The following is a 24,154-nucleotide window of genomic DNA, read 5'->3' on the forward strand; positions in this document are numbered from 1 at the left end:
TATTACATTCCAGTCCGTACTCTGGCCGTTCATTCTTTGTTTCCATGTACAGTAGCAATGCGTTAAGATTGTTGAAGGCAGACATCACTTCTCTTGTTGGTGCGTTCCGTTATGGTTTACTCCCCATGCCTTTGTCCTGTTTGCTTCATCATAAGTACACAATTTCCAGACCTACTCCATTTTCCCTTGCAATTCTTGTACATGGGGCTGTTCGTATATGTTCCTTGTGGTTGGGGATTGTTACCACTATGCAATAGAGCGCCTGCCTTCCTGAGCAGGTTGGATGCCACCCGATGTCCGCATCCAGACGCATAGTCAGCGACTGCTGTGCCCATTAACATGGTGCCAGCGGCTTCACTATGTTCCACAGTACATCTTTACAAACTAAGGGTATACTGCTAAAAAACAATGAAATTCACTGAAAAAACGTTGGTAAAGGGACGTTATGGTTAAGTTGCGCTACTAAAAAAAAACCTATGAAATTCCATGAAAAAACATTGCTACAGGGATGTTTTAATATTACAGGTAAAATCGAAAAAACCCTGAAATTCGGAAGTTATGGTCAGCTAAGCAAAACCTGTCATGTCATCAATGAAATTTGTGATGTCATGGGTGTTAGTCCTTGAGTGCACAGTGGGTACGCAAGTTTTGGTTGCTTAGCTGACCATAACTTCCGAAAATCCCCAGAAATTTGCTTTTACCTGTAACCATAACCCTGTATAGTACCCTGTAGCAACGTTTTTCCCTGGAATTTCATAGGTTTTTTAGTAGTGCAACTTAACCTTAACATCCCTTTAACAACTTTTGTCAGCGATTATAAATATATACGTATGACCAAATTTGTTTCAAACTACTAAAAGATAAAATAGAAGTGGAAAGAGAAGAGTAAGGCTGCAGCAATATCAGTGAGGTGAAGCTGTGTCTCTCTAAGAGCAGTGAGCAAGGGGTACACATCTGGATTCCCCTGGCAACTAAGGGGACTCCAGGCGTGGACCCCTTGCTCACTGCTCTTAAAGAGACACAGCTTCACCTCACTGATGATGCCCAACAAGGTTGAAACACGTGTATGGGGTTGCTGTGGTACTCTTGTTCAGAGGAGAATTGGCTAGCATTTCAGTGCTGGACTGCCCCTGGGCAGGACAAAGACTGATATGTGGGGAAAGGCTTCTCTGTGAAAAGAACAGTGAGCTAAAGACTTGGTTGAGACACTCCCACCGGCCATCCACCCAAGAACAAGTCAATGGGCTGTGTTTGTGCTGGTAGAGAGTTTCCCAGACCATCCTCTCCCCCCCTTGCTTCACATTTCAAGGTTTCTAAGGATTTCCTTTGTGCAATTCTGTAAGAGGTATTGGAGAACAGCCACACAGCCAAGTACAACAACAAACCGACAACAGAGTACACAGTAATGTCATCCAATTACATGAAAACAAAAATGTGATCACCTTAGAGAAATTAACTATTTTTAGAGATGTGGAGCACATCAGTAATTAAATGTGAAAAATGAAAAAAGGCTAGGTCTACATAAATGACCTGCCCCAACTAATCGTATTAACACTTCGCAGAAGAAGTTTTTTTGCAGTCTTCATGTGCTTTTGCAAACCCATGTACAGATGACCAGCCATGTTCAGGAAAAATGCTCTTTATGAGGAATGTAGTGCTCCAAACCTTAAGCTTTCTCCCGTTCCCATTGCATCCACTGTCACAAAGTAGCTCTATGTTTGCATGAGCTGAGAATGAAAGAAAATCTAGCACTACCAGTTTTCCTCAGTTTGATATATAAATCATGACAATCACTTATAAATGCGCTATGGGGTACATTGTTTGGGATGCATCGTATATCTGAATGATTCCAATATAAGCAAACCATCATATTTTCATGAAATTAGACACAATATCATGAGTGGATTCATTTCTTACCATGCACTCGCCACTGAGGAAATCCGGGATAATCTCTTTATCAATATAATCCACCAGGCCACCGGGGCCCTGATAATCGTTTCCAGCATAAATGAGGAACTTCTTCCTGGTGTTGTCATCGATAAAGGGACTCACCTGCAGGGAAAAGAAAACACACTAATGCAGGCCTGAAGTCCCCAAAGCTTAATTGTGCACTTATTCAGTATCACCCTGCCCCTTTGCTACTAACATGTATTTTTGTGTTTCCTGTAAACCAACTTTTTGCATCAGGCACAAAGTTATTTCATTAGCCTTTGGCCATAAACATCCTGGAAGGCACATTTGTAAACTGGAAACATTTCCCATGTCACCATTTGTAGATATTTCGCTTGTGAATGTCAATGTAATTAAACACAGAATATATTTCATGAATTTCAGAGGAACAAAAAGTTAAAGGGGCACCTGCCTATCCCCTGATCTCTCCAGGTGAAAACGTACATCTATGAATCAAAAAACAAAATGGGGGGAGTCCGGATAGGAGGTGACCCACTATTTTATTACACTTGCTATCTTGACCAACAACAAATTAAAAGTATTAAATCAACAAATGCCAGGTTAATAAACAACAAACATTACCTATATGCAAAGAACAACCAAAAATACAAAATAAATAGACTAATACATTGATGAAGGATTAGATCCTAGCTATATTATATAGCCCCTAAACATTGTCAGGAGCACTGGATTTCTACATATCCCAAATTAATCAGGTTGACCAACAGTGTAGAGTATTGAGCACTTTATGGCGACGGGATTGTGACATAACTGTTTCGGCCCTTCAGCAAAGGTGGAGTGCTGTAAATACATCAGCCTTCATCAGGACGGGAAATTGTAAGACAAACTCCTTCAAGAGCTGTCCTGTGTTAATGATCTAGAAAAACAAATAACACTAAGTAGGGGTCTATATCCGGAACAATTTTGAAAATAAGGAGCACCTAAGCTCAAGAATTGCATCCAACAGTCCCAAAGGGAACTTACTGTGCTCGTGAAAGTCTAGCACGTGTGATGCAAATTCATGACGGTGTGTTGATAATTTCTGTAACACACAAGAACATGTTTCAATATTGAATCTTAATGAAAGGTCTTCAAAATCTACTTGTTAGTGGTGTCTGTGAATGAGTGCACTTACAAGATGACCAATAGGGTCAATTACCTTATCGAGATGACCCGTGGGTCCTTGAGTACACTTCAGTTGGGCTCTGTAATAAAGGTTTGCAATGCAGCCAGTGCACATGAACCAGCTCGCTCTAAAGTTAAAGAAAAAAGGGATCAATGTGGTCCCTATTATGGTTGTGGGTGAAACTGCAACAAATTGCAGGAATAAGTGAGAGCCCCCAGTGCCGAGGTGTTTAAAGTAGTCATGAGCATGCGTCGGAGTACCATGGTGCCAAGTGTCCGGAGGTGGCACCTGTGTCATTAAACCAGGAGCTGCAACACCCGAGCCTGTGGCCGACCCATGGGATCGGCAAATTCACATGTAAAGCATGCCCTACCAGCAATTTAATGCAAATTAATACACAAAGCATAATTGCCCCTAGGTCTATGCCCCCATAATGCCCCCATAAAGGGGTCTGTTCGAGTGTACAATTCTTTACAAAAGGATACCGTTTTTGCAGGGATCCAACCCTTTTCACCAGTACATTCACAAAACAGGGACTTTTAAGTACACATATTTAGGTACCTCAAACGGGTGGTTAATGTGTTAGGTACACTGAAATGGAGATTGTAGTCACAACGTGGCTGTTATGCAAGAATTAATGTAGTAAGCCTGTGTGAGACTACACAACCCATGTCCTCTTGGTATTAGGAAACCCACCTATTGTTATTAGGTCTGTACTACACAAGTTGGTAGTATGACTGAGCAGCCAGACTCATCTCAAGAGGGGTAAATTGAGCTGTAGAGCTTTAGCATCGAAATTCAAATAACACTTACACTCAAGGTTTTCTAGTAAAATAATGCATTTATTTAATGGGCAGTTTTAAATAAGCACTCTTTAAAAAGGGCAATGTGCAACAATAAAAATACACTTCAAAATACTTTTTCAGAATCAAGTCAAGCAAGTAGATACTCTTTATAGATGCTTCATACACACTCCCTTCACCCTGAGGTGACATCACTAATTAGGACAGTATGGGCATTGTACTTGGCAAATTCTGAGTTTGGCAGAAAGGCAAGGTTAAAGGAAGGAAAAAGATTAAACAAGTTCTCAGATCTTCCAATGAAGTCTAATAAAAACCTTTCTCAGCAATATTAGTTAAAAACCAATGTATGACCTATGAGGGACAGTAAGAATCAAAGTCAATGGATTAGAAGAGTCTGTAGGGAGTCAGAACAGCCAACGTCAATCGGAGCAAAGTCTATGGAGCTGTGGCACTTCTTAGAAAGCAAAAGGTCTTGCACAAAGTTAGAGAGTATGTTGAAGAAAATCACTGTTGGGCCACACGCTGTTACACTTGTGAAAGTTAGAGCTACAATCAATGCTAGAAAAGCAGCTACTGCAATTCTCAACTGAAGAGCAAGCTACAGACAATGAGGTAAGTACCCCAAAGTCAGAAAAATACCTTTGGTTAGAAGAAGAGGATCCAGCTGGCTTCTGTCTGGTTGCAGTGATGTTCCTGTGTTCCCGGGCCTCAGTCGTGGGGACAAGATGGAGGACGTCTGGAGGACTCCTGCACAGCAATTCAAAGGTCGGCAGCAGCTACAGGCGTTCTTCGGATCAGCGGCACTTCGCGGTTTCAGCGCTCGGGAAACCGCACCACGCAGATCTTGCACACAGGTTGGGTTTCCTTCACTCCTTGAGTCCCGCACTCTAGTGAGGTGACTAGAGCTTGGGTCGTCCTGCTCCGGGAGGGTCCTCAGGAGACTCCCATAGCTTTTGGGCAGTTTACAGACATTGTACTCGACTACAGATTACTCAACCCCTGCCAGTTGGTTCCAGCAGCAGCAGAAGTACAGCCAGTTGTGGAAGGTCATCCAGCAAAGTTCTTCTCAGGGTTAGTTGGTCCCACTAACCCAAGGGAAGTCGTTCCGTCCGGAGCTTCTCTTGTCAATCAGAAGAAGAAGTTACTTACCAACTGGTAATGTTCTTTCGACTGGATGTTCCATCAACGCATTCCACAAGTTTGACATGTAATGTCCACAGCTGTGCACTTCAGAAACGTTTTAGGCAGAGGGCGTCTTGCGTCGATGTACCTCGAAGGCCTCCGTCGAGGGCGACATCACCGGATGCTATAAATAGGACGCACAGCGCCCGTAGCCCGAGTTTAAGTTTTTTCCCCCAGAACGTGTGGCACCAGTCTCATGCCTGCTTGACTGCACATAGCATAGCAGAAACGTAAGCTGCAATCGCATAGGAAATTGTCCAGAGGTGCAGGCTGTGAGGGCGATGTGGAATACGTTGGAGGAACATCCAGTTGAAATAACGTTACCAGTTGGCAAGTAACTTGTTCTTCGAATGGATTGCATCCTCCAACGTATTCCACATCTTTGACAGATTCCCAAAGCAGTACCAGAAAATGGAGGGGGAAAAGAATTTAGAGTACCCAATCAGATGGCGGAATAAAGAACCGCCTTACCAAAGGCCATATCCTGACCATGGATTGTATCCAGGGAGTAATGTTTAACAAAGGTGTGGTGAGACGCCCATGTAGCGGCATCACAAATATTCCTAATACGAACACCCCGCTGGAGGGGCGGTGGAAGTAGCCACGCCCCTAGTAGAATGAGCTTGCAAACCTTCAGGAGGGTCCTTACCCGCCAATCGGTAACACTCCGTAATGGTGAGGATAATCCACCTGGACAAGGTCGGTTTGTTAACAGCCTGGCCCAATCGGTGTCCAGCATATCCTACAAAGAGTTGATCGTCCACTCTGACCCTGGACATCCTAGAAATGTAAAAGCTCAGAGCTCTCCTAGGATACAACCGATGGAGTCGCTCCTTTTCCTTACCAGGATGAGGAGGATAGAAAGAGGGGAGAAGCACCTTCTGACTCAAATGAAATTCAGATACTACCTTAGGTAGAAAAGAAGGACGTACTCTCAGTACAACCGTGTCCTTGTGGAACAGAGTAAAGGGTGGCTTAGAGGAAAGTGCCTGCAATTCACTCACTCTGCGAGCGGAAGTAACCGCAACCAAGAACACAATCTTGAAGGACAACCTCAAAGGACAAGAGTGCAAAGGTTCAAACAGAGCACCCATGAGAAATTTCAAAACCAAATTTATATCCCAAACCGGCACCTGGAAAGGGGACGGTTGGAACACAGTCCTTTAAGAAATCGAGAAATCAAAGGAATCTTAAAGTAAGAACATTCTTCAGACGAGCGCTTAAAGATACGCAGCACCGCCAGGTAACACTTAATGGTACCCACTTGAAGGTCCCTGTGGGCCAATGAAAGTAAGAAAGACAAAACCATAGGAATGGAGCTCTGAAAAGGTACAACATTGTGCCCTCTGCACCAGTCGCAGAACTTACGGCAACAGTACAGGGATGTTGTTGAAGGCCGCCTGGCCGAAAGCAACACCTCCATCAAGTCATCCAGGAGGCTTAGAACCCCTACCTACCTGGAGCTTCCCCTTTCACAAGGCCTTGCCAGTCAGCAACTAGCATTTAGAACAGTTGTCCGTGTCGTGACTCTCACCCAAGCACCACAAACAAATGCGATGCGGGTCGGTGATCGGCATTTTCGACTTGCAGTCCCGGCAGGTCTTGAGGACAGACCGCAGAGTCGGTCGAAGAAAAAGACATCTCTACAATGAAACAAACGAGGCGCGCCAAGTTCTCGAAGCAAACACGTTTGCGGAAAAACGGCACTAAGGTTACGGGTGCCGTGCGTCCCATTTATAACATCCGGTGATGTTGCCCTCAACGGAGGCCTTCGAGGGACATTGACCCAACATCATTGACGCAGGATGCCCTCTGCCGAAAATGTTTCCGAAGTGCACAGCTGTGGACACGTTGGAGGACACAATCCATTCAAAAAAAAGGAGTTTCAGCACAGCAGCAGGGCTTCACCAGGGCAATTCAAAGGTCCAGGAGGGTGCAGCAAGTTTAGTTCACGGTTTCTTCATCGGGTTGTTCTTCCCAGTGGTCGACTCTGGTCTTCAGACCAAGAAGCCTCCATTAATGCACAGCCTAGCTGTCACTCACACAGCAGGGTGGCTGTCCTACAAGGACAGCCCTCCAGCCAATCAGGACTGGGGGCATTCAGGTAACCAAGGAGACTAAGGTCAGGGGAGTGTCCGGCACCTCCCTCACTTTCTGCCCTGCCACACACATTGGAGCCAGAGGCAGGTTTCAGTACTGAAGCCCTCCAAATGCTAAACAGAAAAAGGGCTCAAACCTGGTTTTGCGTGCAAAGTAAAACCCAAGAAATACCTCACAAACAAGAAATGGTGAAAAAAGACGACAGAGGCCATTTTGACACAATGGTCACCCCATGGGTGCTATATTGTAGCTGAGGATTCAGCCTGTGGTAGAAAAGCTGAATAGTAGGAAAATTAAACCACTGCCACCAGCCATTTAAAGTAGTGAGGGTTACATTAAAAATGTTACAGGAGTAAATCGGAAAAGGGTATACTAAGTAACCCCCGAGCACTCTGAGAAAAGTTTCACTTTACTATTCTTGGGAACTGTAGTTCACCCTAGAAAAGGTATTTAAACCGTATAAGAAATCTAAAGGATTTCTCTGCGACACTGCACTGAAGGTGCTGTGTGTCAACATACAAAAGTAGATGTCTATGGAGGTTGTCAGACTCCAAAAACAAAGGAAACATAATCCAAATCAGATCAAAATACATAAGATTGAGAAAAAGGGCTCACTCTCTCCAGGGTTAAAATTAAAAAGTCCTAAAGTCCAGCAAGAGAGCTGGGGGTCTCGAAGGTTGAAGGGAATTAGCACAGAAGAATAAGTTACTTCCCCTGGTAACGTTCTTTCGAGTGGATGTTCCTCCCACGAATTCCTTATCTTTGATATTTCCCAATATCCAGCTAGCTGCTTTGGAAAAATAAAATTCCCCAGTAGAGGGCGCTGTGCGTCGATGCCCGTCGAGTCGATGTCCCTCAGAGGCCTCTGTGCCGATAGACGTCATCACAGGTATAAGTAGAGCGCGCAGCATCTGTTGCCCAGTTCTGTTTTGAAGCAATGGAGCGTCTTAAGTTAGACAGTTACTACCCTTAAGGGAGCGCAGACTGTTACCACAAGGATAGTTTTACTGCGGGGTAGAGAGGGGCGATAAGGAACATTACCAGGGGTAAGTAACTTGTTCTTCAAATGGATTGTGTCCTCCCACGTATTCCTCATCTTTGATACTCTCCCAAAGCATTAATATAATCAGGAAGAGGGAGTCAAAGTAGAGTGATTTAAGTGTGAACAGAGTGCAATACTGCCTTTCCGAATTTTGATTCTTGGCTAGTGGAGGAATCCAGGCTATAGAATTTTGTAAATGTGTGTGTAGACGACCATGTGGCAGCCGCACAAATGTCCTTTAAAAAACTCCTCTCTGAAGAGATGACAAAGCTGCGATACCCCTGGTTCAATGGGCTTGTCTGTGTTCTGGAGCCAATTTATAACATTCTGCAATTGTTAAAATGATCCACCTAGAAGAACAAGTTACTTACCAACTGTAACTTTCTTTCGACTGGATGTTCCTCCCACGTATTCCTCATCTTATGATAATTCGTTATCTCCAGCTTCGCTGCTTCGGAAAAAAATGTTTCTCTCAGCAGAGGGCGCTGTGCTTAAGGTCGTGGCGTTGACTGTCCCTCGACGGACTCCGTACTCTGTCGACGTCACCGATGGTATAAATCGCTCGAGCCGCGCCCGTTGCTTCAGTTCTGTTTTTTCGATGAAACATATACACCCAGGCGTGCCCCATAACTGATGCACTCTTCGTGAGAGGAAAGTGTAAGAAAACGTAAACTGTACTGTGGGGTAGGATGGGAGGGTAGATGAGGAATACGTTGGAGGAACATCCAGTCGAAAAAACGTTACAGTTGGTAAGTAACTTGTACTTCAAATGGATTGTGTCCTCCCACGTATTCCTCATCTTATGATAGACTCCCATAGCAGTGGCAATTTTGGAGGTGGGAGTACTAATTACAGTTTTCATGTACAGAATGCAGAACTGCTTTGGCAAATAACCCCTCATTGGAGGAGGCAGTATCCAAGCAGTAATGCTTGATAAAAGTATGCATTGTTTCAAGTTACAGCTGCACAAATATCTGCTGCCGGCACTCCCCTCTTTAGAGCCACAGTAGGCATTCCCCTTGTAGAATGAGCTCGAAGCCCATCTGGTGGGTCTTTTCCCGCCAATCTGTAACATTCAATTATGGCCAAAATGATCCAGCGGGATATGGTCTGTTTTGTTACTGATAAGCCCAGTTTATGACCAGTATAACCCACAAACAATTGGTCATCTTGTCGGAATTTAGACATCCTCGATATGTAAAAACTAAGAGCCCTCTTGGGATCTAGTCTATGCAGTCTCTCCTCTTCCTTGCCCAAATGAGGAGGAGGATAAAATGTTGGTAGTATTATTTTTTGTGACAAATGGAAGTCTGAAACTACCTTTGGTAAAAAGGAAGGTTTAACTTTAAAGACTACCTTATCCTTATAAAAAATTGTATATGGTGGTTTGCATGAGAGCCTGAAGTTCACTAACCCTGCAGGCTGATGAGAGCCACAAGAAGGACAGTTTTTAGTGTTAAAAGCCACAATGGACAGGAGTGCAGAGGCTCAAAAGGTATGCAAGTCAAGAATTTTAGTACTAAATTTAAATCCCAAGTTGGGACATGAAAAGGTACTGGAGGGTATACGTTACTAAGCCCTTTTAAGAATTGAATTATTAATGGTATTTTGAAATATGAAACCTCTTCCGAGGTGCGCTTGAAAATGGACAGCGCAGCAAGGTATCCTTTGATTGTTCCTATCTAGAGCCCCAGATTAGCTAAATGTAAAAGAAAAGAGCACTACTGGAGTGCCACATTGTAAAGGGTCTGTGTTCTTTTATTTGCACCAGTTACTAAACCTGTTCCAGCGACATCGGTACAAAGATTTTGTTGCTGGCCTTCTGGCCGAAAGCAAAACTTCCATTACGTCATCCGGAAGATCCCAATCCTTGTATCTCAACCGCTCAGAAACCATGCGTGACGGTTGAGTGTCTTGACCTCTGGATGGATAACCCGACCTTCCTCTTGCGAGAGAAGATCCTCTTTGCGGAAGACGTATTGGAGGGCAGATGGACATGTCTAGGAGGTCCGGGTACCACGTCCTCCTGGCCCAATCTGGGGCAATTAGGATCATGGTTTTCCTGAACTTTCTCAACCTCCTGATTACTTGAGGAATCACAGGGACTGGGGGAAACGCATACAGTAGTGGAAACTTCCACTCCACTACGAATGCGTCTCCCAGAGCTCCTCTTTGAGGAAATTCCCTTGAGCAGTACTAATCGCACTTCTGATCTCGGTGGCGAATAGATCCACTTGAGGGGTTCCCCAAAGGAAATTCTCCAGAAGGACTTCCTGAGCTAGCTCCCACTCGTGGGAGACTGCTCTGCCTGCTCTGAGCATCTGCCGCCGTGTTCTTCTTTCCGGCTAGGTGAATTGCCGATAGAGAGATTCCCTCTCGTATTGCCCAGAACCAGAGCTGCATTGTCTCTCTGCACAGTGGTAGTGACCCTACACAACCTCTCTTGTTGAGATAGTACATGGCCACTGTATTGTCCGTCATTATCAGGACATTCTTGCCCTGTACAGAGGGCAGAAAGGCCTTCAGCGCTAGTCTGATTGCCCTCAGCTCCAAAAGGTTGATGTGTAGTTTGGACTCCGATGGAGACCAACGTTCGCTGATTGTCAGATTGTTGGTGTGTGCTCCCCTCCCCGTGAGTGAGGCGTCCGTCACTACTGTTATCTCCCGCCATGGTTGCCAAACAGATTCTCCCTCGACAATGTTGTCGTTGCAAGCCCACCATAGAAGATCCTAAGCAACTGCGCTTGGGACTTGCAGAAGATCCGACATATTCCCTGAGAACTGGGACCACTCAGTTCCGAGTGCCCATTGAAGGGATCTCATTCTCAACATGGCCTCTGGTACCAGGAAAATGCAGGATGCCATGAGGCCGAGCAACCTGAGAAAATCGAAGGCCGGTAGACGTTGGGCATTCTGGAACTTTGTTACCATCTGCTGGATGTGGAGAGCTCTCACTTCGGGAGGCAAAGCTTTTCCCGAGGAAGTATCCAAGACTGCTCCGATAAACTGGAGTTTTTGGGATGGTATCATATGGGACTTCTTGAAATTGAGGGAGAAGCCCAATTTGTGGTGAAACTGGCATGTGATCGAAAGATGTTCCCGAGCTTGTATTGGAGAACTTGCTCTGATAAACCAGTCGACCAGGTAGGGATATATGTGAATACCTCCTCTCCTGAGACTCGCTGCCACAACCGCCAACAGTTTGGTGAAAACCCTCGGAGCGGAGGTCAACCCGAATGGCAGAACTCGAAACTGATAATGAGAATTGCCAATCGCGAACCTCAGGTACTTTCTGTGCTTTGGATTGATTGGCACATGAAAGTAAGCATCCTGAAGGTCCAATGATACCAACCAATCTTGTAGTTGGAGAGCCTGAAGGATCTGAGAAAGAGTCACCATCTTGAACTTGTCCTTCCTGAGGAACTTGTTCAAGTTTCTCAAGTCGAAGATGGGTCTCAGTCCTCTGTCCTTTTTTGGAATGAGAAAGTATGGGGAGTACCAACCCCTGTTCCTTTCCGCTACAGGTACCTGTTCTATGGCACCTTCCTCTAGCAGGGTTAAAATTTCCTGCAACAGGTGCGGATCTGGAATTTTTTTTAACAGAGTTGGCTCCCGGTGGATGATTGAGGCCTTTTTAGGAAGGGGAGACGGTAACCTTGGGCTACTGTTTCCAGTGCCCAAGCATCTGAGGTAATGCCCTGCCATTCCTTCAGATGCTGAGAGATCCTGTCTCCCACTGGTGTTTTGTGCAACAAGGTCTCAGAGGGATTTGGAGGCAGCTGCAGGAGTGGCTGAGGGTACAGATGCCGCTCCTGGGGCTGATTTTGCACCTCTTCCTCCACGAGGGAAGTTTCTTTTGCCCCTTTGAGAAGCCTGTCCTCTTGCTCTACTAAATGAGGAGTAGTAACGAAAAGAACGACCCCTCTAAGAAGACGAGCCAGAATAGGGTTTTAGAGGCTGGCGCATGGAGGCGCTAAGCAATTTAGCTGCCGCTTTCGAGGTCTGAAGTTTTTCTAGGCTTTCATCAGCCTTGCTGCCAAACAGCCTCGAGCCATCAAAGGGCATGTTAAGGAGTCTGGCTTGCACGTCTGGTGCAAACCCCGACTTCCTCAACCACGCAAATCTGCGTAGCACAATGCTTGCAGCCATGGATCTGCTGATGCTATCAGCAGTATCCAGTCCAGACTGGAGACATTCCCCCATTGCCTCCTTCCCGTCTTTGACTATATTCAGGAAGGCTTCCCTTCCCTCGCCTTCCGGAATATGATCAGCCGCCTCCGAAATACAGTCCCACAGGGTATGGGTAAACCTGGCCAGGATACAGGTGACATTTGTCGATTTAAGGGCAATACTGACTGATGTGAAAACTTTGCGTGCCCAGGCATCAACTTTTTTATCTTCTCTATCTGGAAGGATAGTGGGATATGCAGTTTGCTTTGATGTGGATGCTGCCTGAATGACTAGACTTTCTAGAGTCGGATGCGTGTTCAAGTATTCGGGATCCGTACCAGCTGGTCTGTATTTCTTGGGGAAAATTACTATCTGCAGCAGCAATGCTCTCAGGCTTTTCCCAGTTTTTCTCCACCGTGAAAGGGGAGAACTGTATCTTTTTGAGGACCTCTATCAATTATATCCGTCATGTCATCCTGTTCAAAAACGGGTGAAGTGTTACCCCAACCCATATACTCAATTACTCTTGTCATAAGACTCCTGTACCCAGCGTCTGCATGCTCTGCAGGATCAGGTCTGGCAAACTAATTCTGGGGAGGTGTCAATTCCACTGGCAGAATGTAGAGTCACTCAGGTCTCTCATTTTAAATTCTTGATCAATGAGCTCCTCAGGAACTTGGTTTGTGCCATATGAAACTCCAAAAGGAGTAACTTGGTCTTCCTCTGAGCCAGATTCCTCATAAATTGAGGACATGGACTTAAAAAAAGTCTGATCTGGGCAATGGAGTGAATCTTCTTTCTTCCTCTACCATACGCGTCGAAGGAATAGAGAAATCCTTCGAAGTTGTCGAAAGAATCTTCGATGACTTCGAAGATGACTTCGACACAGGCGTCAAGGTTGTTTTTGGTTTCGATGCTGAAATGGTCGACGCCGACGGCGTCTATGAAATCGTCGAAGCTTTCGACGACTTATGTTTTTTATATGGCACCGCAGTGGTGCTCGACTCTCGAAGAGTCCTCGATGACTTGGCGTCGACTCGAGTTTTTCGAGTATCCTCGACACTACCGGTTTTTACCATGGTAGTCTTGGACTTCCCTTTGTCGTCCAATGGAGCGACTTTAGGGGTACGGCTTTTCCGAGGTTCATTCGAGGGGGTCGGGCCGCATTCTCGAATACCTCCATCATCTTTTTACAAAATTCTTCCAATTTTTTGGGATAATCCGATTTTGTCGGACATTGAATTTCTGAAGATGATGAGGGAGATCTGTCTCCTCTTCATTTTTTTGGACGAGGAAAAAGAGTGTCTCGATCTAGTCCTAGATCGAGATCTCTTGGAGTGCTTATGGCGATCCGATTCCTTCGAATCAGTCGCTTTCTTATGTTTTTTGGATGTAGCCTTTTTAGAGGCTTCCCTCCCCACCGACAGTTTACCTCTCCTCTCACAAAGAGCTTTCTCGGCCATGGATTGGCAGGAACCACAGTCGGCGGTCCGGTGACTGGAACCGAGACACCAGAGACAAACCCGGTGAGGATCCGTGATCGACATTTTTGATCCACAGTCTACGCGCTTCTTGAACCCAGTCTTGGGTGTCGAAGGAGTCGAAGATGACGACATTTTCTTCACAGAAAATCTCTAGCGCGCCGTTCTCGATAGCGAAGCGATCGGAAAAACTGAACTGAAGCAACGGGCGCGGCTCGAGCTATTTATACCATCGGTGGCGTCGACAGAGTACGGAGTCCGTCGAGGGAAAATAGACGCCACAACCTCGATCAAAGAGCTCTCAGCCGAGAGACATTTCTTTTTCCGAAGCAGTGAAGCTGGAGATAACGAATTATCATAAGATGAGGAATACGTGGGAGGACACAATCCATTCGAAATAGTTTTTTGGTGATGGCTAGACCCAACTTATGACCTGTGTAACCCACAAATAATTGGTCAGTTTGTCTCAGGTTAGCAAGTCTGATAATGTAAAAACTCAAGGCACGCTTTGGAGAGAGTCTGTGCAGCCTTTCTTCCTCCTTCCCTGGATGCAGAGGAGGATAAAAAGAAGGTTAAGTTATCCTCTGAGTAATGTGGAACTCAGACGCTACCTTGGGAAGGAAATAAGGCTTCACTCTTAACACTACTCTGTCCTTGTGAAAGACTGTGTGAGGAGGCTTTTGTTAGGGAGAATTCTCAGAAATGTGCTAATTCCTCTCAACCTTAGAGACCCCCAGCAACTTTACTGGATGTTGAGGACTTGAATTCTTAACCTGGAGCGAGCAAGACCCTTTTTTCCCACTCTCGCATGTATTTTAATGTGATTTCCTTTGGTTGTGGAGTCGGACAAACTCCATAGGCATCATTGTTTACATTGTGTCACACAGGCCCTTCAGTGCAGTGGCACAGGGAAGTCTTTCAGATTTCCCAAAGGATTAAAATACCTTCTCTTGGATAAACTACTGTTTCCAAGAGCAGTAAAGGAACAAGTTACTTACCTGTGTTCTCCAGCATGGGGTGTGGCATGGATTCACATGCTCATGAACATTCCGTCAGGCTGGGAATCCTCGGTAAAGAAAAAAAATCCGTTTCATTTCTGAACTTTCTTTCTCCTAATAACCAATCACGGAGCTCTGGGTCATACTGCCCCCAGCCAATGACTGCCCTCTACCTAAGCTCCTCTTCTGGCAGCCATCTTCAGATTTGGTAGCACGTAAAGTGGCAGTAGGACCAAGAGAAGAGCCACAGAGGGGTAGGCGGGAGAGTTAGCATGTGAATCCATGCCAGACCCATGCTGGAGAACAGTTACAGTTTAGTATCAGCATGGGGTCTGGCATGGATTCACATGCTCATGAATAAAGAATACGTAGCAGTACACACATGCACAACCACGAGTGGTGGCAAAGGCTCAACATGAGCATCTCTTACCTCCTCACCAGGCTCACCTTCAAGCGAACAGGTGGCGCAGCACTACTTGGCTGACTCTGGGCTCCTCCTTGGAATCCCAGTCGATGCAGTAGAATCTCGTGAAGGTGCGCGTCGACCTCCACGTAGCAGCCCTGCAGATGTCCAGCAGGGGCACACCAGATAGGAACGCCTTAGTTTCAGCGATCGCTCTGTCGAATGGGCTCTCGGACGGCCAGGCAACGGTCGGTTCGCCAACCGGTGACAATGGGTAATACAGCCAGAGAGCCACCTGGAAATGGAAGCCTTGGAGAGGGACTTCCCATGGTTCACAGGGCCACAGTTCACAAAAAGTTGCAACGTCTTCTGGAAGCGCTTCGTGCGGTCCACATAGCCACATCCAGCGAGTGCAAAGTCCTTTCAGCCATCGACGAAGGTGTCGGAAAAAACACAGGTAACACCAAGGGCTTGTTCAGATGAAAGTCTGACGGCACCTTGGGCATGAAGGAGGGGTGTGTCCGCAGCACCACCCTTGTGTCGTGAAAAGTTAAGTAAGTTGGCTTACAGAACAGGGCCTGAATCTCTCCCACTCGTGCAGAGGTGATGGCCACGAGGAACGCTGTCTTCCACGACAAAAACTTCACTGGAACTGTCTGCATAGGTTTGAATGGAGTTCCCATGAGCCTAGTCAGCACCACATTGAGTTCCCACGCCGGGGCCGGGGCTTTCACCAGCAGGAACGAACGGAATAGTCCCTTGACGAACTCCTTACCAGACGATGTGACCACAACGATGATCATCCAGGACATCTGGTGTTGCTGGAGATAGCCGCCAGATGCACTTTGATAGAAGCATGTGCCAAACCTGCTTTGGACTTCGAAAGTAGATATGGTAGCACCTGCGGAGCCGTGACTCGTAGAGGGTCGATCTTCTGTGCACGGCACCAAACTGTGAACCTCTTATATTTATGTCCGTAGCATTTAAGAGTGAACAATGCCTTGACAAACAGGCCGCTGGAAGGTTGTAACCCCCAAATTCTAATGCTGCAGGAGGCAGGCCTTCAGGTTCAGTGATCCTGGCGAGAAGATATGCGACCACCGGAAGCTTGACTGGAGGGGCCACTGACATGTTGAGAAGGTAGGGGTTCCATATCTGCCTCGGCCACGCCGGTGCGACGAGGATCATCCTGCACCGGGACCGTCTGAGTTGACTGACAAGTCGAAGAAGCAACGGAGGGAACGCATACAGAAACAGGCCGTCCCAGGGGAATGAGAATGCGTGCCCCATGCTCCCCACCTGGGGAAACCCGCTGGCGAACCTCCGGCACTTGGTGTTTGTCGCTGTCGCAAATAGATCAATCTGGGGATTGCCCCATCTGCGGAACAGGCAATCCACTTGGTCCTGACGAAGCTCTCACTTGTGGCAAGAACGCAGCTCCATGCTTAGAGAATCTGCAACAGTGTTCTTCATTCCTGCCAGATGAAATGTGATGATCATCCCCTGGGCGACTGCCCATTGCCACAGTTCCTAGGCTTTCTTGGAGAGCGCCAGGGATCTGGTGCCCCCCTGCTTCCTGATGTAGAACATTGTGGTGGTGTTGTCCGTGAAGACCCGCACCACCTTGCCCTTGAGGGACGGAAGGAAAGACTGGAGGGCCCAAAACATAGCCCGCAGCTCCAACACGCTGATGTGCAGCGTTTTCTCCTCCAGTAGCCGAAGGCCTCTTGCATGAAGACTTCTGGTGTGGGCTCCCCATCCTTCCAGAGAGGCATCTGTTGTGACCGTCTCCTGGTGCTGTGGGGTCTGGAACTCTGCACCCCCCTGACCGGTGCGTGCAAACTTCCCACCACCTTATCGCTCGATGGAAACTCATGGAGCGAGATCCTGTCCTCAAAGCTTCCAGACACTTGAATCTAACGGGCGTCAAGGAACTCCTGGAGCAGACGCATCCGTAGCCTGCACAGTCGGATGAGGTAGATGCATGACATCATGCCGAGCAGAGACTTGACAGTCCTCACCGTGGCAACCTTCAGTGCTAAAAGCCGTTGCACCTTACCCAAGATGGCCGCTATCCTCTCCTCCGAAGGGGGGCGCCAGGCACGACGCTGTGTTGAGTCAGGATCCCAGAAACAACGCATCCTGTGAAGGAGTAAAGCAGGACTTTGCATAGTTCCCTGAGAACCCCAGATCCGTCAGCAAGCAAATGGTCCTCGCCGTGTGATCCACGGCAACCTCCTTTGAGTTGGCCCGGATGAGCCAGTCGTCCAGGTAAGGGTAGACATGGATCCCCTGAAGCCGCAGGTGCGCCGCCACTGGTGCCAGGCACTTGGTGAAAACCCTGGCGCCGACTTCAATCCGAAGGGAAGGGCCTTGAATTAGTAGCGCTACCCTTGAACCACGAAGCATAGACACTTGCGGTGCCCCTTGTGAATGGGGATGTGAAATTAAGCTTCCTCCAAGTCCAGCAATGACAGGAAGTCCCCCCTCTTCTAGCAGACCAAGCATGCGTTGAAGCGTGATCATCCACAATTTTTAGGACTTGATGTATTTGTTCAAACGACAGAGGTCTAGAATGGGCCTCCAGCTGCCGGTCTACTTTTTTACAAGGAAGTACCTTGAGTACACTACGGAGCCTCTTTGGGACAAACTCCAACGCGCCTTTCCTTAGCATGGCCTGCACCTCCAGCAACAACTGGGGGACGTGGTTCTCCTGACGGGCCAGCAGTGCTATACAGGGACACTTCTGTTGAAATTCCAGGGATGTGTCAGTGGCTGAGAGCGTCCAGCACCCAACAGTCGGTGGAGATGGTCTCCCAGATGCCGACTAAGTTCACCAGCCTCCCACCGGGGTGCACGAAAGGGCCCCCCCCTGCCGATGCCACGGCCGGTTTAGTCCGGCTTGGACGTCGAGGGGCTGTTCTGGGACCCAGAGGACGTCCTCCTCCGAAGGCCTTTGAATGGCCCCTGTTGGTTTCCTGGGCCAGAGATCAGGAGGGCTGGCGGTAAGAAGAGGAACCCCTGCCAAAACCCTTGGATGAACCCTGGGCCTTGCCGCCCGAGGGCTGAAAGGACGGCCTCCGTTGCTGAAGAGAGCCCAGAGCCCAAGCTGTCTCTGTGTCAGTCTTAATGGCCTGCAAAGACTCATCCACGGCCTTCCCGAACAGATTTGTCGAAGGGCATGTCCAACACCTTCGACTGAATGTCCTGGTGAAAGCTGGAGGCCCTGAGCCAGCCACGACGACAAAGTCAAATACTGTTGCCCATTTGGCAGAACCCCACGTTGGCAATGTCTGTGGCCACCGTGAAGGCGTAGTCTGACGCCACCTCACATTCCTGCAGATTTTCCAGTGCATCTGACCTCTTGTCGTCAGGGAGGAAGTCCAGGAGGGGGGCGATCTTGAAGCACAGATCCCGGTCGTAGCGTGTTACAATGGCAAGGGCATTGCCAGCCTTGATGGTAGTTGCCGCAGAATAGATTACCCGTCTCCCCATGGCATCTAACTTCTTGCCCTCGCTGTCCGGAGGAGTGGCAGCAGCAGAGGAAGAGCCGCCCGAGGACGACTTCTTGGCCGCCGCTGACACCTCTTCTCCAGGCACTCCTTTTTCGCCTGGGCCGTAGAAGGGTTCTTCATGAGGGACAGGCCTTCGTCCCAGACGTCATCCAGGAGTGGGACCGAGAGGATGGTCTTTCTCTTTGCCTCACGGCGTTGATATAAGAAGCCCTCCTTCTCCTCTGGGGTGAGATGAAAAAGTTCAGAAGCTCTGGAGATCATTGAATGGAACGAGCCTATCTCGTCCGGCAGCGAAGATCTATGCGGCGGAGATGGGAGGTACCCTAATCCGCCATCGTGGTCCATGCCCGTCGTCGCCGTGTCTGGCCTCTCACCATCGGGGGTGGATGGGGGAGAAGAGTGAGTGGTGAAGAGGGCGATGGGGGGTCAAGGAGGTGGAGGTCTTCTCGTCTTGGTTGGAGGCTCTCCCGTTGCCCAGGGCTCAACCGGCACCGCGGGTGGGGCAGCAGGTGCGATGGACAACCTTGTCTGTATCTCTGAGGTCAGTGTATGCAGGGCTGAGAGAATGTCCCCCCGAAAGGTCTCTGAGAGGTAGTGGAGTTGGGGTTGGCAGCTGAGGTGGTTGCGGAATAGGCTGCTTGGGCACCGGCTGTGCACCCAAGCCATCATTGCCTTGTTGCTCCTCCTTGACTGTGTACTCGCTGTCGTCACCTTCGTCGTCGCCTTCATCTGTGCGCTCGTCGTAGGGCCTGTCCCCCAAGTTCACCTCCTCCTGTATGGGTTGCAGGACGGTGAGCGTCTCCTCAAAGGAGATATCCATACCTTGGAGTGCCACCGCACCCCCCCCCCTTTCTTTGCCTCAAGCAGGGAAGGTCTCGGAAGATGACTGGCATCCTCTTCTCCAGCATCTTCTCTATGGGCCGGAATGCCAGCTCCCTCCTGGGAGAAAGGGACACCCTCATCTTCGGAGGTCGGGCCCTGCGGAGCCACCTCAGCAGCCTTCCCCTCGATAGAAGGCTGGGCCTTCACCGGGTGGACCTTCACGGTCAGGGCTGGAACCTTGTCCTGCTTGACCTTCTCCTTAGGGGGATGGTCCGAACCCCAATCACCCTTGGTCTTCTCTGGTTTTGCGGACTTGGGTCTCTCCTTGAGTTTGCCCGGATGGTCCGACTTCCTCTTGGCTGAAGATCCTGAGCGTTGACTGGTGCTGGAGGCTGGAGACATCGAACGCGCCCTGGCCCCCGGGGAGCCTGCCGCAACGGCACTCCCGGTGACAGTGGACTTGCGGTGCTTAGCCTTCTGTTGGACCCCCTCAAAGGTCTTAGAAGCCCGCTCAGCCTTCTTGGAGCTGGGAGAGGCATGCTGCTGGGACCCACCCAGAGCAGAAGCCTTGGCCTGTCGCCACTCGTTCAGTCGCCTGTGCCGATCCTTCATCATGCGCGAGGACATCTCCTGGCAAAACGCACAATCCTCTTCCTTGTGCGCCAGATACAGGCCGTAAAGACATTCGAAATGCTTGTCGTCCGAAAAGACATTTCCGCGAGCCACAGCTGGAGCAGATCTTGAACAGGGGAGCCAAATCCTTCTACTCCAACATGGTCCACGCGACGTAGGCCTGAGAATCTTCTGGAAGCCTCCACAAAGAAACTCGAACGGGTCCCCATTAATCGGATTGGTTGATTGATGGAGCACAAGGCCTGATTGACTGAAAAATAAAAGTAATACTTTTCCAAAAAATGATAACGTCCAACACTTGAATGTGCGGTAAAATTCTGAATATGGCTGTCAGAGGAGGGGCTTAGGTAGGGGGCAGTCATTGGCTGGGGGCAGAATGACCCAGAGCTCAGGGATTTGGTATTAGGAGAAACACAGTTCAGAAATGAAAAACTGATTTTTTTTTCTTCACCAAGGATTCCCAGCCTGATGACGGGGAATATTCATGAGCATGTGAATCCATGCCAGACCCCATGCTTGAGAAGTGAAATTGACTTTACTTACATTTGTAACTTTCTGGACACAGCACACTATCTCACAGTAGGGTGCTGGAGGGGTTACTTAGTATCCCCTTTTGTGTAGCTTCTCATGTAACAATTGTATGTTACCCTTTCCTCGATGAATGGCCGATGGCAGTGGTTTACTTTTACCTACCGTGGTGTGCTTTTACCGCGTTCGCAGCCAGGGTAAAGCACCCAAGTGTGCCATTTTTGTCAAAATGGCCCCAGTCTTTTTTCACCATTTCTTTGTGGAAAGGTCCTTCTTGAGATTTACTCTGCGAGACAAACCAGGTTTGGTACCTTGGTTCATTTGGTTTTTGGCAGGATACACGAGTGAAGCCTGCCTCTGGCTCCAGAGTGTCTGGCGGGGGCATGAAGCGAGGGAGGTGCCCGGAACTCCGTGCTTAGTCACCTAGGAGACAGGAATGCACTCTTGGCCGGCTGGCTTTCCGACAAGGACAGCCACCCTGCTGGGTGACTGACAGCTAGGCTGGAATGAATGGGAGAGAACTGAATAAAAGGAGAGTCTTTTGGCTTTGGAGGCAGAGGTGACCACTGGACGAAGGAATCCGAAGAAGAACTTGAAGAGGACGCCTGCTGCAACTCCTGGACCACTGGTTTGCCCGGTGAAGCCCTGCTGCTGTGTTGAAACTCCAAATTCGTATCGACAGAGAAGCCCCGCAAGGACGACTTCTCCCCTTGAGTTGGTGGGACCAATCAACTCCAAAGTAAGCCACCTGGACATCTTCTTGAATATGGTTGAATTTCCACTGCAGTCGCTGCTGGAACCGAATAGCCAGGGAGAGGAACAACACATTGTTTGTGTTGCTTTTAAGCTGGCCAAGAGCTCCAGGAAGATTTCCGGACTACCAGGAAGCAGGACTGACCGAGCCTGAGCCACCTCAACAGAGTGCTGGACCCCAGAGGCAAGGAAAGCCCATCTCGGCAGCCAGGAACCGCAGTGTTGCTATTTGCGGTAGACGCAGAGAGCTGAAACACCGAAGTGCCACTTGTTTGAAGATTGCCGGTTGCGGTCGGTGACCATCCCAGTGCAGGAGTCCCCAGAAGTCCTCCCTCGTCTCCATGACTGAGGCCCAGGCAAACCAGGATCTGCAGAGCTGCACAGGAATAGAAGCCATCTGCTGCACTTTTCTTCAACTTAAAAGGTACTGTACAGTCTAAGAGAACTTGCCTCTTGTTGTGCTACCTTGCTTTATCCAGTTGAAACTTATCTTGGTTGCCCTTGTAGAATTGCTTGCATTTTCTACTACTCACAGGCCCAACAGCTTGTGACCCTATATTTGATTCTACTTTTGCTACAAAAATTTCAAAAACCTTGTGCAAGACTTTCTACTTACCTGCAGAAAGTGCTTCAGTTCACCTTGACTTTTGCTAACTTAACATTGGCTGGCCTGGCTCCCTGAATGACTTCTCTCTTCTGCTTATATGTTTTGCCTTCCTTCCAGGAAAGAGTTAACCGACTTTGCATTGGGGGGGGGAATAGGGGGGCTTGCGGGTTTGTTAAAAGTACTTACCTGGTTGAGAACAATTGTGTGAACACTTGTCTTATTCTAAAACCTCTTTTCTTTAGCACTCCTCTCCAGTATATTCTAAATGCAACAGTGATATATTAATGTCCACAACACCATAGCTATTGAAGTCTCCTGAGTGTGTAGGTAGTGTCTGTGAGCCATCCCAAATGGGTATTTGCTGATTTAGAAAACTAAGAGTGTGTATTTTGAAGTGTATTTGTGTGTTGCTTTATATTTCTCCCTTCTGGAGAAGGCTTATTCAAACTGACTTAAATAAATTAATAATTGTTTAATCAAGAAACGTGTATAAGAGTTTATTTGAATACTTGTCACTGTGAATCTCTGTAACTCCCCTACAGCTCACATTGACCCCTCTTGAGATAAGCCTGGCTGCTCAACACGCTACCAACCTGTGTAGTACAGACAAAGGTTGTGTTCCTATTGCCAGGAGGTCAGGGTTGTTGTAGTGTATCCAAAGGGTACTGCATACAATCTTGCCTAACAGCTTGTAAAACAAGGTTTGTAACTCGCTCACCTTTCGGGCAGATGTTATTACCACCAAATAGAATGTTTGGAAAGTAAGCAATCTTAATGGGCACGAATTAAGAGGTTCAAAGGGAGTACTCATTCAAAAGTTTAAGACTAAGTTTAGATCCCACAGGGGCAACTGAAAGGGGGTTGGGGATAAACATTAGTTAACCCCTTCAAGAATTGTATTACGAGAGGTATTTTAAAGTAGGATACTTCTTCAGCAGTACACTTGAAGATGGAAAGTGCTGCTAGGTAACCTTTGATAGAAAATCTGGGACTCCAGACTGGTACTAAGTGTAACAGAAAAGACAACACCGTCAGTGTATTGCATGAAAAAGGGTCAACATTCTTGTGTCTACACCAGCTGCAGAACTTATTCCATCGGCAGCAGTATAAGGATTTTGTTACTGGCCTTTTGGCCGAAAGCTACACCTCCAGAACATCATCCGGGAGGTCCCAATCTTTGTATCTCAGCCACTCAGAAACCATGCGTAAAGGCTGAGTAGTCCTGATATCCGGATGGAGAACCTGACCCTCCTCTCGCGAGGGTAGATCCTCTCTTTGTGGATGACTAATCAGAGGGCAGACGGACATGTCTAGAAGGGCCGGGTACCACGTTCTCTTGGCCCTAGTCGGTGCAATTAGGATCATGGTTTTCCTGAATCTCCTCAACCTCTTTATTACATGAGGAATGACGGGGACTGGATGAAATGCGTAGAGGAGTGGAAATTCCCAGTCCACCACTAATGCATCTCCTAGAGCTCCTCTCAGGGGAAATTCCCTGGAGCAGTACAGTTTGCACTTCCTGCTTGCACTGGTCGCAAACAGATCCACTTGAGGGGTTCCCCAAAGGGTGAAGATCTTCTCGAAGGACTTCCTGAGCTAGTTCCCACTCGTGAGAGACTGCACTCTGCCTGCTCAGAGCGTCCGCTGTCGTGTTCTTCTCTCCGGCTAGGTGCACTTCCGAGAGAGAGATTCCTTGTATTGCCCAGTACCAGAGCTGTATTGCCTCTCTGCACAGTGGTAGTGACCCTACACATCATTTGTAGAGGTAGTACATGGCCACTGTGTTGTCCGTCATTATCAGGACATTCTTTCCCCATACCGATGGCAGGAAAGCCTTCAGCGCTAGTCTGATTGCTTGCAGCTATAAAAGGTTGATCTGTAGTTTGGTGTCCGATTGAGACCAACGACCGCTGATGGTCAAATTGTTGGCGTGAGCTCCCCACCCCATGAGTGAGGCATCCGTCACTACTGTTATCTCCAGCCATGGTTGCCAAAAAGGTTCTGCTCTCAAGATGTACTCCCGACAGGTCCACCACTGAAG

The 24,154-nt window shown here is 48.0% G+C and overlaps 1 protein-coding gene across 2 annotated transcripts in view; it reads right to left on the bottom strand.

The window, feature by feature from the left end:
• SEC14L1 (SEC14 like lipid binding 1) overlaps window positions 1-24,154 on the bottom strand; it is a 510,699-nt gene that overhangs the window by 146,721 nt on the left and 339,824 nt on the right. For both annotated transcript variants that reach the window (XM_069654651.1, XM_069654652.1), the window contains exon 12: window positions 1,918-2,052. In XM_069654651.1, the coding sequence (XP_069510752.1) occupies window positions 1,918-2,052 (135 nt within the window). The remainder of the gene's footprint in view (window positions 1-1,917; window positions 2,053-24,154) is intronic.

This window comes from Ambystoma mexicanum, chromosome 3q, assembly GCF_040938575.1.
Source record: "Ambystoma mexicanum isolate Mex_15411 chromosome 3q, UKY_AmexF1_1, whole genome shotgun sequence".
Classification (NCBI taxonomy): Eukaryota; Metazoa; Chordata; class Amphibia; order Caudata; family Ambystomatidae; genus Ambystoma; species Ambystoma mexicanum.